At 37.4% G+C, this 16738-nt stretch overlaps 1 protein-coding gene across 1 annotated transcript in view; it reads left to right on the top strand.

The window, feature by feature from the left end:
• The window catches only part of PKP2 (plakophilin 2), a 73552-nt gene that overhangs the window by 12994 nt on the left and 43820 nt on the right, over nucleotides 1-16738 (top strand). The window contains exons 3-4 of the mRNA XM_016121529.2: nucleotides 103-797; nucleotides 13414-13549. Coding sequence (XP_015977015.1) covers nucleotides 103-797; nucleotides 13414-13549 — 831 coding nt within the window. The remainder of the gene's footprint in view (nucleotides 1-102; nucleotides 798-13413; nucleotides 13550-16738) is intronic.

Raw genomic sequence — 16738 nt, forward strand, 5'->3', positions numbered from 1 at the left:
AGAGAAATGGACACCTCGTATAAGAGTCATGGAATTGTTAGTCTTCCACAAAGATGAAAACTGAGCTGTGCCTCCTTTCAACTTTATTTCTCTCTCGTGCAGCCAGGCATGACCACTGCTTATGAAGGCCGCTGGGGGAGAGGAACTGCACAGTACAGCTCACAGAAGTCAGTGGAGGAAAGATGCTTGAGGCAGCCTCTGAGGAGACTTGAAATTTCTCCTGACAGCAGCCCTGAGAGGGTGCATTACTTGCACAGCGATCACCAGTACAGCCAGAGAAGCCAGGCCGGGCACTCGCTGCGGCACCAGGAGAGCAGGAGGTCCACCCTCCTCATGCCCCCGAGATACGCTCGCTCAGAAATAGTGGGTTTCACCTCGGGGCCCGTGAGCAGACACCGCCACTATGACACTTATCACCGACGGCTCCAGTACGGGTCTGTAAACGACACCGTTTTTGACAGTGCCCCTGTCAACCCAGTGGTGCTCACGTACCCCAGGCCTGGGACCAGTCACAGCATGGGCAACCTCTTGGAGAAGGAGAACTACCTGACTTCAGAGCCTGTCGCTGGGCAGGCCAGGCCACTGGTGCCACTGCAGCCCGTCACTCAGAACAGGGCCTCTCGGTCCTCCTGGCATCAGAGCTCCTTCCACAGCACGCGCACAGTGAGGGAAGCCGGGCCCAGTGTCACTGTGGATTCAGGCGGCAGGAGGACGCACATGACCATTGGCCAAGTGGCAGCAGGAGGAAGTGGGAACATGCTCACGGAGAGAAGCACTTTCACCGACTCCCAGCTTGGGTGAGTCCCCTTCTCAATCTGCAGTGCGGTCCGTGCCAGCACATTCTGTTCCCACAGCCCTTACAGCATGAGCTGGTACTTCTGGGGCTGCAGAGAAAGGTCTCCAGAGACAGGTGATTAAAATAATGACTTTTCAGGCAGCTGCCTAATTGACAGATTAGCCTATTTACCTCAGGGACAGAGGCCAGGCTACCTGCTCATGTGGCAGCTTTGCAGGGAAATGTAACGATGAGTCGTCCATCTGTTGTTCCAAATTAGGTGCTGGCTGAAGGGGTGTCTGTCCCTTGGCTATGCGAAAATCTGCTCTGAGAGCGAACTCCAAAGTAGACCAAGAAACAGATCATTGCCTGCATTTTCTCGAAATATAGGAAGGAAAAAGGCAAAAATGTTTATTGCTGGTGCTAAGGGAACCTCAAATGCTATGTCAATAAAGACTACCATAAAAAGACTGAGAACTAAGCAAAAGCAGCTAATTTTTAGATATTGCTTTCTTTGTTTCATACCAGACACTACTATTTTTTGATTCTGGTATCAGTGATTTGGGGATTATTTTTTGGCAATATCGAATAATTTAAAAATTAAATTTTCATAGTCATCCCTTTGCCTCTCCTGTTTATGGCTTGACTAATCTAGTCTTTGGAACTTAACCCTTATTCAGGTTTAACGCTGGAGTACAAATTTTGTAAACTGAGGAGAAAGTTACACAGAGAAGGTTGAGGAATGGATGAATGATTAAATCATTAACTCTTGACGCAGTATCATTACGGTAAAACATTATTTAATTTTTGTTTGCTTAGGAAGTTGGTACCTTTAGTTATCACTTCCAGTGAAATTGTGCAGTGTACTTACTGACTACGGAGATGTTGCTGATAAAAGATATTAGGGCTAATCTAAACTTGAAGCAGGAGATTTTTTTTATTAAGTAAAATTGCGCATGAGATGTCAAATGTTTCTTGTATAAAGCAGATCTTTGTCAATAGGAACACACTTATAAAGAAGAAAAATATATAAGCTAATTATTTATGGAGGAGAATCCTGATCAAGGCTTTTAAATGGATATTCAGAGTTTATTGAATGCCTGCTATATTCTAGAATTTGCGCTAGGCACAATTTTAGCAAAATGATTTTAACAGTAACAAAACTATCATGCCACATCCTCCAGCAACTGGCATTCTTTCTTCCTTCATCTCTGTGCCCCCATGCTTCTTAAACCACCCTGCCACTTCCCAACCTCTCATCAACCCAGTGCAATATGATGTTAGTCCCCACGATTTGACTGAAACGGTCTCCCCATAAATACACCAGTGACTGCCTATCACTACATCTGAAGCAGACACATATTCAGTCCTTATGGTATTCAACCTATAGGCAGCATTTCACACCACTGTCTGTGACATTCTCCCTCCTTTGATTTTCAGGGCACCAATCTTTCCTGGTTTTCTACCAGCCTCTGCAGAGATATCTTCTTAGCTTTCTCTAAAAAAACTTTTCTGCATGCCCAAAGAAGTCTTCCTTGGTAATTCTTTTCTTTCAGGTCTTGTGTTCTTCTAGAGAGGTCCTAAGTACTACATTTGTTTCCTGTGATTCCCAAAGTTTTATCTTCAGCTTTGTCCTCTATCTTAAACTCTAGATCTGTGTGTATTTCTTTTTTTTTCTTCTTTTTTAAATGCCAGTTTATTTATTTTTTCATACTATATATATAATTTTTTTAACATTTTATTTTTTTATTTTCTTTCTCCCCCACCCCACCCCTAGCTACCACTAGTCCATTGTCCATTTTCATGAGTCTCTGTTTCTTTGTCCTGTTCATTTATTGCTTTTAGGTTTATATCCCACATATGTAATATCATGTGATTTTCAACATTTTCTGTTTGGCTTATTTTGCTTAGTATGATTATTTCAAGGTCCATCCATGTTGCAAATGGCAGCATTTCATCTCTTTCTATGGCTGACTAATATCCCATTGTATATATGTACTTCTTATATATTGGCTTCTTTAGCCAATCATCAATTGTAGGACACTTCGGTTGCTTCCATGTCCTGGGCAGCCACTGTAAACATCGGTGTGCAAATATCTTTTCGGATATGGGTTTTCAAGCCTTTGGGGAAAATACCCAGTAGAGGGATTGCTGGATCATATGGTAGGTTAATTCTTAGTTTTTTGAGAAACCCCCATACCGCTTTCCATAGTGGCCATAACAATTTGCAGTCCCACCAGTAGTGTATGAAGGTTGCTATTTCTCCATATCCTCTCCATTTGTTATTACTTGTCCTGCTGATTATAGCCATTCTAACAGGTGTGAGATGGTATCTCCTTGTGGTTTTGATTTGCATTTCCCTAATAACTAGTGATGTTGAGCATCTTTTCATATATTTGTTGGCCATCTATCTGTCCTCTAGGGAGAAGTGTCTGTCTGTTCAGGTCCACTGCCCATTTTTTTATTGGATCGTTTGTTTTTTTGTTGTTATTGAATCATACGAGTTCTTTGTATATTTTGGATATTAGGCCCTTATTGAAGGTGTTGCTTGCAAATTTATTTTCCCCTTCGGATGGTTCTCTCTTTACCTTGTTGATGGTTTCTTTTGCTGAGCAGAAGCTTTTTAGTTTGATGTAGTCCCATTTATTTATTTTTGTTCTTACTTCCCTTGCCTTTGAAGTCAAATTCATAAAATCCTCTTTAAGCCCAAGGTCCTTGAGTTGAATTCCTATGTTTTCTTCTATGCATTTTATTGTTTCAGGTATTATATTCAGGTCTTTAATCCATTCTGAGTTAATTTTGGTGTGTGGTGATAGACAACAGTCTAGTTTCATTATTTTGCAGGTGACTGTCTAGTTTTCCAGCACCACTTATTGAAGAGGCTTTTCTTGTCCACTGTATGTTTTTGGTGTTTTTGTTGAAAATTATTTGTCCATATAAATATGGGTTTATTTCTGGACTCTCAATTCTGTTCCACTAGTCCATGTGTCTATTTTTCTGCTAATACCGTGCCATTTTGATTATTGTTGCTTTATAGTATAATCTGAAGTCGGACAAAGTGATGCCTCCAGCCTCGTTCTTTTTTTTCAGGATGGCTTTGGCATTTTGGGGTCTTTTGTGCTTCCATATAAATCTAATGATTTTTTGTTCTATTTCTTTAAAATGCCTATGGCATTTTAATGGGGTTTGCATTAAATCCATATAATGGTTTAGGTAATAAGGTTATTTTAATTATGTTGATTCTTCCGATTCAAGAACATGGAATATCTTTCCATTTCTTTGTATCTTCTTCGATTTCTTTTAATAAGTTGTTTTCATTACATAGATCCTTCACATGTTTCCTTAGATTTATTCCTAGGTATTTTTTTTTTTCGTTGCAATTGTGAAAGGAATTATTTTTTCCACTTCTTTTTCTGACACTTTGTTATTAAAGTATAGGAACACTGTGGATTTTTGAATGTCGATTTTGTATCCAGAGAATTTACTGTATTTGCTTTTTGTTTTGTAGTGTTCTGTGGGGTCTTTAGGTTTTTCTATATAGAGAATCATGTCATCTGCAAATGATAACAGTTTGACTTCTTCGTTTCCTATTTGGATGCCCTTTATGTGTTTCTTTTTATATCTTTCTCTTGCACTTTCCTGATTGCACTCGCTAGGACCTCCAATGTTATATTGAATAAGAGTGGCGAAAGTACACAACCTTGCCTTATTCCTGATCTTAGAGGGAAGGTTTTTAGTTTTTCAACATTAAGTATAATGTTGGTTGAGGGCTTGTCATATATGGTCTTTATTATGTTAACGTACTTTTCTTCTATACCAATTTTGTTAAGTGTTTTGATCATAAATGGGTGCTGTGTCTTGTCGAAGGCTTTTTCTGCATCTATTCATATGATCATATGATTCTTATTTTTTAATTTGTTTATGTGGTGTATCTCATTAATTGATTTGTGTATTTGAACCATCCTTGTGCCCCACTTGATTGTAGTGTATAATCTTTTGAATATGCTGCTGTATTCGGTTTGCTAGTATCTTATTTAAGATTTTTCGATCTGTGTTCATGAGAGATATTGGTTTGTAGTTTTCTTTCTTTGTGTTATCTTTCCCAGGTTTTGGTATCCGGGTGATATTGGCCTCATAAAATGAGTTGGAAAGTATTGCCTCCTCTTCGATTTCTCGGAAGAGTTTGAGGAGAATAGGTATTAAGTCTTCTTTGAATGTTTGATAGAATTCACTGGTGAAGCCATCTGGTCCTGGACTTTTACTTTTTGGTAGGTTTTCGATGATTGTTTCAATTTCCAAACTGCTGATTGTGTATTTTTCTAAGTACTGGTCCATTTCTCCTAGATTATTGAATTTAGTATTATATACAATTTCACTGTATTCTTGTATGACTCTTTGTATTTCTACAGTGTCTGTCATCATTTCCCCTTTTTCATGCCTGATTTTGTTTGTTTGTGTCCGTTCTCTTTTTTCTTCAGTGAATCTAGCTAGGGGTTTGTCAATTTTATTAATCTTCTCAAAGAATCAGCTCTTTGTTGCATTTATTTTTTCTTTTTTTTTTTTTAAATTTATTTCTGTTCTAATTTTGATGATTTCTTCCCTTCTGCTAACTTTAGGCTTCATTTGTTCTTTCTTTTCTAGTTTTTTAAGATGAAGCATTAGGTTGTTTATTAGGGTTTGTTCTTGTTTTTGGAGATAGGCCTGTAATGATATGAACTTTTCTTTTTGACCACTTTTGCCATCTCCCAAAAATTTTGATATGTTGTATTATCATCATTATTCATTTCTATGTATCTCTTGATCTCCCTTTTTATTTCTTCTCTGACCTAGTTATTCTTCAGTAGTATATTGTTTAATCTCCATTTATTTGTGGTTCTTTCCACTTCCTTTTTGCAGTTGATCTCTAGTTTCAGAGCATTATGATCAGACAATATGGTTGGTATGATTTCAACACTCTTGTATTTGTTGAGGCTATCTCTGTGTCCCAGTATGTGGTCAATTCTTAAGAACGTTCCATGTGCACTGGAGCAGAATGTATGAGCAGCTGTTTTGGGATGTAAATGTCAGTTATGTCCAGTCGGTCTAATGTATCATTTAAGGATGTTATTTCCTTATTGATTTTCTGTTGGATGATCTGTCCATATCTGACAGTGGGGTATTTAGGTTCCCTACTATGATAGTATTTTGGTCTGTTTCTCCCTTTTGTTCTATTAGTAATTGCTTTACATATTTCAGGGCTCCCTGATTGAGAACATAGATATTAACAAGGGTTAATATCTTGGTGCATGATTGCCTTTATCATTATGAAGTGGCCCTCCCTATCTTTCTTTACCTTTTTGATTTCGAAGTCTATTTTGTCCAATATTAGTACTGCTACTCCCACTTTTCTCTGAATGCCATTTGCTTGCAATATCATTTTCCATCCTTTCATTTTGAGTCTATATTTGTCTTTGGAACTAAGATGTGTCTCCTGGAAGCAGCATATGATTGGGTTTTGTTTTTTGATCCAATCCGCAACTCTGTGCCTTTTTATTGGTGAGTTCAGTCTATTTACATTTAGGGTGATTATTGAAATATGAAGTCTTCTTATAGCCATTTTATCTTTTGCTTTCTGGTAGCTCGGTGCTTCCATTGCTTCCTTGTCCTTGTGTTTCTGTTTTCTTTATTTTGGTTAGTTTTTGTAGGTTTTTATCTCTGGTCCTTCTTGTTTTATGTTGTATACTTTGGTTCTAAATCTTTGACCTATGGTTACCATTATGAATATGGAAAGGATAGTTGTATATGTACAGTCGTTCCTTTTCTTCTGCTTGTGCCTTACCTCCATTCCCCTTTGAGAATTTGGATCTTTGAATCCTCCCCTTTTCAGTCATTGTTGTCTCAGTTTGTCCCTATGTATGCTGCATGTTCATTACTGTCTTGCTATAGCAAATCTCTTCTTATAATGCCCTGTTCTTATTAAGGATTGCACTCCTCTGCTTTTATCAGCCTGCTAGTCACCTTACTCCTAATCATGCATCGTTTTTTTTTGTCATTGTGTTTTAGTCGAGCTGACCTCTTTCAAAATTTCCTGTAATGGAGAATTCCCTAAATTTTTGTATGTCTGGAAAGGTCTTTATTTCTCCTTTATATCTAAAGGAGAGCTTAGCTGGATACATTATTCTTGCCTGGTAGTTCTTTTCATTTAATAGTTTGAATATTTGATTCCATTCCTTTCTGGCTTGTAAGCTTTGTGCTGAGAAGTCCAACAATACTCTAATGGGTTACCCTTTATAAATTACCTTGTTATTTTTTCTGGCTGCCCTGAGAATTCTGTCTTTGTCGTTGATTTTTGATCATTTTAATACAATGTGTTTTGGTGTAGCCCTTTTTGGGTTGAGATAATTGGATGTTCTATTGACTTCTTAATTCAGCTCATTCCTTAGATTTGGGAAATTCTTGTCAACTATTTGCCTGAAAATGCTTTCTAATCCCTGCTCCTTTTCCTCGTCTTCAAGAATTCCCATTATTCTTATGTTTCCTCACCTGATGATATCAGCTAGTTCTTGTATTTCTCTTTCATTATTTTTCATTCTTCGATTTCTCTCTTTTTCCTTCTGATTTATTTCTAAATTTCTGTCTTCAATATCACTAATCCTTTCCTCCATTTGACTGACTCTATTTCCCATGCTTGGTATTTCATTTTTCAACTCTTACAGTGTCTTCTTTATCTCCATAAGGTCTATTCGGTTCTTTCTGAAGATGTCAGTCTCCTTGCTAAAGAACTCATTCTGCTCATCTAGTTGTTTTTTCAATTCCTGAAATTGTTGCTATGATTTGTTTCAGATATCACTGAGTTTTTTCAGAAGTACCATCCTGAATTCTCTGTCATTTAAGTCACATATTTTTATGCCTGTAAGCTTATTTTCTGGAGATTTTTCTCTTTCTTTCTGAGCTGTCTTGTCACCTTGGTTGTTCATGTTGTTTAATGGAGTATTTCTCCGCTTGGGCATCAATGGAAGTATGTTCTGCTTTTTTTTTTCCAAGAAAGATTTATTATATAATGGTTTCTGACCTTTTGCAAATAAGGTGTTTTTCTTTTGGTTTCCAGTAGGTAGTGTCTAAGCCTCTTGGACCTCTGCTTTACATAAATTGTGAATAATGTCTTTTTTTTTTCCTTATAGATGTTTAATCATGATTGCTGCCCTCACTCTCAGTTCCTGTCAGTGTTAGTGACAGTTTCAGTAGCGTTTGCTCAGATTCCCCTGGGGCTCCGCAGTGTTCAGCCTCAGAGGGTATGGGGAGAGGGGCTCTCTAGGTTGGGAGGTGGAGGCTGCTGCTCAACCTCAGTTTTGCAACTGCGGCTGGTAAAAATCAACTGTTGTTTCTCTGCCCCCTACTTTTCTGCCTTCCTTGTTTCTCTGCCTTCTGCCCTGATGATTGGGCACTGCTGCCAGCCCCATGGAGCTCACAGGCAGGGCTGTTCAGGGAACTCGCCACTCCTTCTCCCCTCCCCCTCCTCCTATAGGGAGCTCTGGCTGCGAGAGGCAGCTTCTTTGTTTCTTCCAGTCCACGACCCGCCGCCACCTGGGATTCTGACCTATGGTCACTCTTATGCACAGATCCCACACTCAGACGTATTGGTGTGCACTTTGGGTGTTTTTTTTTTGTTGAGTTTTAGGTGTTCAGCTTATTGTTGTTTCAAGGGGGTATCTGGGAATGTCTCTCATGCTACCATGTTTAATCCAATCTCCTATCTCTATGTATTTCTAACGACCTCTTGGACATTCTAAACTCAGTATGTCCATAACTAAACATATCAGCTCCTTCCTGCCCGCTGCTCCTAACCATCACTTGATACCGAGTTCACCATTTAAAAACCTGGTGGTCATTCTTATTTTCTCCCTCTACAGTCACATTATCATCAAGCCATATTTTTTATCTCTTTAACGGGTCTTAAAGTTTTACTCTTCTTTCCATCTCTATTGCATAAGTCTCTCTGCCTCTGGTCCTACTTGCTCTAGGACTCTTAGAATGACCTTCTCAAATCTGATTATTTCTCTCTCCAGTTTGTAACCTTTTCATGATTCCACCAAGTTTTCCTGTTTTTTAACATGCCCCGCAAGGCCCACGTTTTCACCCCTGGTTATCACCAGTGCCTCCTCTTTCTAATTTCCACCCTTCATCACCACCATCCCCCAACATACAACCATATAAACACTCGAACCACTTGGAACCTCTTTATTTCCCTTAATGGAAGATATTCATTCATATATTTTCTTTCTTCCTCCTTCCCTCCCATCCATTCATCTATCTATGTATCTATCACTTTTCCCCCAGCAGCTCTGGTTTTGCCCGGCTTAGCTCAGGTTCTACCTTTTCTTGAACACTCCGCTCTCGATCTGGTTTAGGGGCCCCAGTTAGCTGCACGGTGTGGGTGTCTCCACTGAATAATATACTGTGGTTATTCATTTACTTATCTGCTCTCTAGCTAGACTTTGAACTTCTCGTGAGTGTGTCTTATCATCTTCATATTCTTAGCACCCTAAAACAGGGGTAGGTACATAATAGTCACTGTGAAAATGAATGGTGAAAGAATGAAAGGATTAAAGAAGGAAGAAATGAAATTTAAACTCTTTACTTTTTACCGTCTAGGTTCTTTTGGTGCTCAAATTCTAGAAATATTAACCGTACTATTTCAAGTTATTTTTTAATGAGTAGGGTAAATTTAATTAGAATTATTATATCTCAAAGAATAGAAGGAATACTTTAGGTCGAGAAATTTAAAATAAATGGCAAGAACCCGATTCTCAGTAATTCTTAAAGCTGCCATCCTAGAAACCAGAAATCATAGAAATGAACTCTTCTTGAAAAAATTGCTCTCTGTGAAAAGGAAAGTCAGAGGTATTTCCTATAATAAGGACAATAAGTGATCAAGGCAGTGTCCGTGCCTGACTCCCCTCCTTTGGTGTGCCCCTTGGCTCATTTCAGTCCACCAGGCTGTCCCCTGAGAGTCCTTCTGAAACTGTTCTCTCTTGCCTTGTGTTGTCTCACATTTCACATTGGTCCAGCCCCTATTTTTGGACTCTATTTTTTTTATGTATAGCGAAAGTCTCACCTGTAAAGAAGTGTTCTTTCATATTTGTGGAACATTCCTAAAGAGTAGCTATATAAAACTATAAACCCATATAATGACATTAGGTATTAAACAATGGATCTTTCTTTCCAAAAGAAGAATGGCTGGTCAGACAGTTACTAATGCAGCTGAAAACCGAGACATGGGAGTAGAAGAGAAACAGTTAACACCTGTTCTAAATCAGATTGATGAAAAAAGGTTCAGGAAATCACCAAGTAAAAGATTCTAGATCAGTTTTCTGAACATATATTTTCTATTCCTATGGGCGACTGGTGGTTCAGCAAATGAATATTTGTTTCCTCCAGTGTACCCAGCACTGCAGTAAGCACCATAAGAGAGAATTGAGTGGGATATATAAAAGTCTAGAGAGGATGAGTGAAAAAAAAAAGTAAGACACACCATCAAGTGCTAGGTTATGTGGTCTACACTAGTGTATATAGGAACACAGAGGACAAACAAGAAATGTGCTGAGGAGATTAAGGAAAGAGACTGGATCTCTAAGGGATCATCATTCAAGTGTGTGACATAAAATGGCACATAGCCGAAAAGGTATCATATTAACTTCCCTCCACATCCCCTTAATTACCAATTTCTTTAGTTCTTTGATTCTTCAGGTCTCTTTTGACTATATCTTTCTTTCCATTAGTAGCCCCGTTCAAGGCTTTATTGCTTCTGCTGAGACTCTGGTACCCTCAGACTGTCTCTAGAAATACATAGCCACTCCAGAGTCATCTTTCCAAAGCAGTGCTTTCATCACACTTAAAATCTTTGTGAGGAAGAGGAATTTGCATTTCCTAAGCAGCTGTGACAACATGCAGGAGCTTTCCATTCATTGTTAGCCTTCAGAGGTGTAGCTTTATTCTGATACCTGGGAATCAACCTGCAGAAGGGCTGTGTTGTTGGCTGACAGGAATGCTGGTTGTTGAGAGACTGCACACATAAAAAAGTACCATTTGTTATTTATTGCTGTAATATCTCATATTCTGACCAAGGCTATTTTACAGTGCTTCCTCTTACATTTTTCACTTAAATTGGCATCATTTTAACATATTAACTAAATCGTTGAAAAAGACTCACTTCTGGAGAGTATGTTTAGAGGATAATAACTGCTCTTCCTGATTCTCCCCTCTCCCAAGCCCATTCCCAAGCCACATTTCTGCAGGCTTCAAGAAGTGTTGTGTGAGTGAGTGGGAAGTGAAGAAGGGAGGAGAGAAGGCAGGAGGAAAAAAGAGAAAAAGAGAGGGAGAAAGGAATGGAGAGGGGAGTGCTGTAGGAGAATAGAGAAGGAAAGAAGTAGCGCTACCTGGGGATAGGGGCACAGGAAACGTTTCACAGAAATGGGGATATTTGAACTGAGTCTTGAAGAATAGATAAGAATTAGGTAAAAGGATGAGCTTTCTAGAAAAATCAGAGAGAGCGGCTTGTGAGAAGGCACATAGTGTTTAGAGAAGGATTAAAAGTCAAGTGTGACTGGAAGATGGGGTAATTAGCAGCGGAGGTAGGAGAGAGGGTATTGAGAATGGTAGGAGATGGAGCCAGACTGGAGTGAGAACAGACTCTGTTTTAGAATTGGACTTCACAGACAGTAACAAAATATAAAATTGACATCCTGACAGCTCCAGCAAACCTTCTGTTGAGGAAGTCTTCGTTCAGTTTGGGAATTGTTTTTAATGATAAAGTAAAATGACTTTGGATTAGCTAGGAGTGAATGCAGAGCTTCTATGTGGATTACGTTTCGGAAAATAAAGATTTGAGTAATGAAACTATTTGTGGGTGTTAGAGACTTGGGAAATTCAAACTTTCCTGAGTCATTTGTGACTTATGAAGTAGATTAGTGACTAAATCTTTTTTTAAAAAAAAATTGCATTAAACAGAAGGCCATTCTTATGAGTGATCTTTTATCAATTAAAATCTCTAGTCTTAGATGGTAAAGACTTAAAATTGCTGTTGAAATTGAGACTGTTAAAGTTTGATTTCTCTGTAAAGGCATTGGAGTTCATGCATTTAAAACATTTCTATCTCTTTTAAAGTTTTGTTAATATTAAATAAAAATGACTCATTCTGGTTTTAGTGATAATAGCCTGCATTTTTTTACCAATTAAATTGATTCCCGAGGCACATTTTAAAATATGAGATCATTATATAATCCTCAGTGTGAATGCCAGAACCGTTTCTGCTTCATTTTTTAATACTCTTGTACTCATGAGGTAACGCTTCTGTGTTTGAACATGTGTTTCAGAAGCGGTGAGTATTAGTTTTTAGTCATGAGGCTCATTTCTCTTATCCCCTCACTTGCGCCACATTCAATGAAACACAAACGCACCATTCACAGCACTACGCACACTCACATCTGTACACATGCGCATATATTGTGGGTTAGCCTTATTTAAGAGAGAGTTTACTCACTTTGCTTGCTTAGCAGATACTGGAAAACACCCTCTTGGCATGTCTTTGGCGTCTCTTACCTGGAGCAAATTAGGCATAACCTGCTTTGAAGCCAAAGAAGGGTCCTGGGTTACCATCTTCAAGGCATGTCTTAGCCACAATTCCAAGATGTTATCCTTCTGAGCAGTTTCTCTGAGGCAGTGTTTAAGGAAGCAGGAACTACATTGATAATAAACTTCCTATTCTAGTCACCCTCCAGGAAGAAATAAAAAGGGAGAAAACAGTATCCTTCTATGAGGAATTGGGGAGTTACTGGTTTTTACAAGAAGCAATGTTACTTGTCTTCTATAAATTATCTTCTCTGTGTCAAACTGCATCAGATTTTATCACCTCTGTAAATACCTGTAATTAGTAAAAACCAAAGGTATGCTTCTAGCTAGACATAAACTCAATGTCATTACAGTGGCGAACAAATAATAACAGAATGTATATAAAATTTTTTTTATAGAAAAAGCATATTTATAATTGCTTTTATAATTCCTGATGGATTTTGTCATGCCAGCATAACTTATTTTAACAAAACAAACTCAGTTTTCCTGGCTCTTACTGTGTACATACTGTTAAATTCATTAAACAAGAACATTTTTAGAATAGCTTTCTTAAAAACTTATTTTCAAGTGAAATAATTTCTGAGCAGCTTTGAGAAAAACGTAATGATTATTGAGGGAAGGTGTTTTCTCTCTATAGGGGTGACATTACCAGGGTAGCAATAGGTTTTTTTTTTAATTTCTGTAACCAGATTTCTTTTAAATTCCATGTAAAGTCTTATTGTGCTTTTAAAGTCACTTTTTAAGATGTAATTATCTTAAACAGAGTTCACTTTTTTCTTTGGTACATGTTATAATTCTGCTTAATTGAATGACATCTTCTGATGCTAATCTGATCTGAGCTGGCATATTCCTGTTACCAGCTTCCTATACCTTCTGATCTCAGATGCTGATTTTTCTCTTGGCTGAAGAAGAGCCAAGGCTCAGATATTCTAAGTGCTTCCTGATATTGCTGAGTCATCTCCAGTGGGTTAGGTTGGTTGGCAGGAGGGAGAAGGTTTGGAATTTTGCTGAAACTATGACTGTTTGTCTAGGAATGCAGACGTGGAGATGACTCTGGAGCGGGCAGTGAGTATGCTTGATGCAGACCACACGCCGCCAGCCAGGATTTCTGCTGCAGCTACTTTCATACAGCATGAGTGCTTCCAAAAATCCGAAGCACGGAAAAGGGTGAGTATCACTTAAGTCTGGTGCAAAACTAGCACACTCTCCCATCTATCATGGTGGCCCTGCAAACTGAAACCAAGAATTTACTTAAATTTTTAAACATTTTCATCGATTTATATGTCAATTATAGCTCAATTTGTTAAATAAATGGATTAAATAAAATAAAAATATAAAACTTTATTGAGACTTTTTAATTTAAAAGGAAATGTACACTCACTCATTGCCAAAAAAATGTCTTGCTATTCGGAGATTTTGAAAGTAAGTTGCCATGCAAACGCCCCTCTTCTGTCTCTCCCTAACCTCCCCCTTGGAGCCATCCCCAGAAGCAATTGTTAACAATCTGTACTTTCCAATTTTTGTTTTCATTAAACAATTTTATTAACATACCAGTTGTTCAGTGGACAGCTTTGTACATATATCTTTTGGCATGTACACAAGTGTTCCCGTAAGACAGATCCCCACAAATGAAGTCAATTTTATGTTTGTTTTAAAAAGCAGTACATTTATGGAGGCGGGGATCGTCGTTCAAAAGGTGTGCAGTGAAAAGTGAGTTTCTTTCACTCCAAACCCAGCGTACTCTCAACTCCCTCTTTGTCTATTACTCTCCCATTTTCTCTCTGTTCCCTCTTATTTCTCTCTCTCTCTCTTTCTCCTTCTCTCCCTCCCCCTCTCTCTTTCTTCCTCTCCTTCTACCTCTCCCTCTCTCTTTCTCCTTCTCTTTTTCTCTCTTCCTCATTCCTTCCCACCCTCTCTTCCTCTCTCCCTCTCATCAATTTTTGAGTATCTTTGAAGAGATACTCTATGCATGTATAAACAGTCATTGGATGGATTGGTTGAATACCTTTTTTTGTTTAAAACAAAATCACAGATGGTGGCAGATTACTTATAGTACTCTGTACTTTGTTTTCAATTGTTATTGTATCTTGGAAATCTTCGATATATATTAGCCCTACTTCATTTTTTAAACTGCTGCATAGATTTCGGTCATATAAATGTACCAGTTTTATTGGTTTTTTTTTCTTTCATTTTTTAACTGCTTTATTAAGGTACAATTTGACAAAGTTTGGACATGTGTTTGGACACCATGGAACCATTAGCACAATCAAGATAATGAGCATATCGATTACTTCTAAAATTTCATTTTGCTTCTCTGTAATTCATGCATCCCACTCCTCCTCCACCCACTTCCAGACTCCAGGCAATCAATGATCTGCTTTCTGTTACTAAAGATTGTATAGATTTTCTAGAATTTTACATAAATGGAATCGGTATAACACATATGCTTTTTTTTGGCGGGGTGGGGGGGAGCCTCCGGATTCTTTTACTCACCTTATATATCTTCTGAGATTCGTTCATGTTGTATGTATCAAAAGATGCATGTGTGTGTGTGTGTGTGTGTGTGTGTGTGTGTGTGTTTAGCTGAGTAGTATTTCATTATATGGGTACGCATAATTTGTTGATCCATTTACCTGTTAATGCTCATTTGAGTTTTGGCTATTATAAATAAAGCTGCTGTTAACATATGTGTACAACACATGTTTTCATTTATCTTGGGTAAATACCTAGGAATGGAAAGCCTGGATAACATGGTAGGTGTATATTTGGCTTTTTAGGAAATTGCCAAACTGTTTTACAAAGTAACTGTGCCGTTCCGCATTCTCCTCAGCAATGTATTAGAGTTCCACTTCTTCTACGTTTCAGTACTTGATATAGTCAGTCCTCATTTTATCCTATAAATTTGTGGCAGTATCTCATCATGGTTTTAATCTGCATTTCTCTAATGACTAATAGTGTCGAACATTTTTTCCTGTGCTTTTTTGCCATCTGTACATCTTCTTTGGTAAAATGTGTGTTCAAACCTTTTCTCCAATTTTAGGTTGAGTTTTTAGTTTTATTATTATTGAATTTTGATAGTTCTTTATATATTCTGGATATCACTTTTCAGATATGCGATATGGAAATATTTTCTCCCCGTTTTGTGTTTTCATTCTCTTAATAGTTTATAATTTCAATTAAGTCTAATTTATCAATTTTTTTTCCTTTATGAATCCTGCTTTACATGGCATATTCAAAAAATCTTTCTGTATTTCAAGGTCACAAAGACAATTTCCTATATTTTCTTCTAGAAGTTTTCTAAGTCTTAGATTTTATAGTTGGTCTATGGTACATTTAGGGTTAATTTTTATATATATTGCGAGATGTGGATAGAAGTTACTTTTAAAAATATATATGTATATTCAATTGTTCAGGCACCATTTATTGAAAAGACTATCCTTTTAGTATTTAATTGTTCTTGCACCTTTGTTGACAAAGAATTGATCACATATGTGTAAGTTTATTTCTGGATTACCTATTCTATTCCATGGATCAGTTTATTTTTATGCAAATACCACACTGTTTTGATTACTGTAGTTTTATATTAAGTCTATATTAAGTCTACAATTACTAAATTCACTGTTTTTATTTGCAAATGGCATGACCTTCTATGTAGAAAATCTGATGAATCTACAAATGCAGTTTTGTTTCTTCCTTTCCAATCTGGGTGGCTTAAATTTCATTATTTCTTTTTTCTTTTTCTACTAATTAGAACCCCCAGTAAACAATGTTAGAAAGAAGTGAGAGTGGACATGTACTGTTCCTGATCTTAAGGAAAAGACATTCAGTCTTTCACGATTAAGTATGATGCTACCTCTAGGTTTGTTGGTTTGTTTATGTGTTTATTTTTGAGGAATTTAACCTAAAGGAATTTTGTGGGTTTTTAAGAAAGGGAATTTTTTATATTTTAGTATTTTTTAACACTGTTTTTCCTCCTTTTTAAAAATTGAGACCTAATTGACATATAACATTATATTGGTTTCAGGTATAAAACGTAATGATTCTATATGTGTATATATTGTGAAATGATATCATCGAATTGAGTTTAGTTACCATCCATCACCATGCATAATTACAATTTTTTTTTATTGTGATGAGAACTTTTTAGATTACTGTTTTAGCTACTTCCAACTATACAATACAGTATTACTAACTGTGGTCGCCATGCTGTACATTAATCCCTATGACTTACTTATTTTATAACTGGAAGTTTGTACTTTTTGACGGCCTTCACCCATTTCACCCAATCCCCCAGCCCTACCTCTGGCAATCACCAACCCCTTTTCTGTATTTAGGATCTCGGTTTCGTTTGGTTTG

The sequence above is a fragment of the Rousettus aegyptiacus genome, unplaced genomic scaffold, assembly GCF_014176215.1.
Source record: "Rousettus aegyptiacus isolate mRouAeg1 unplaced genomic scaffold, mRouAeg1.p scaffold_m13_p_2, whole genome shotgun sequence".
Classification (NCBI taxonomy): domain Eukaryota; kingdom Metazoa; phylum Chordata; class Mammalia; order Chiroptera; family Pteropodidae; genus Rousettus; species Rousettus aegyptiacus.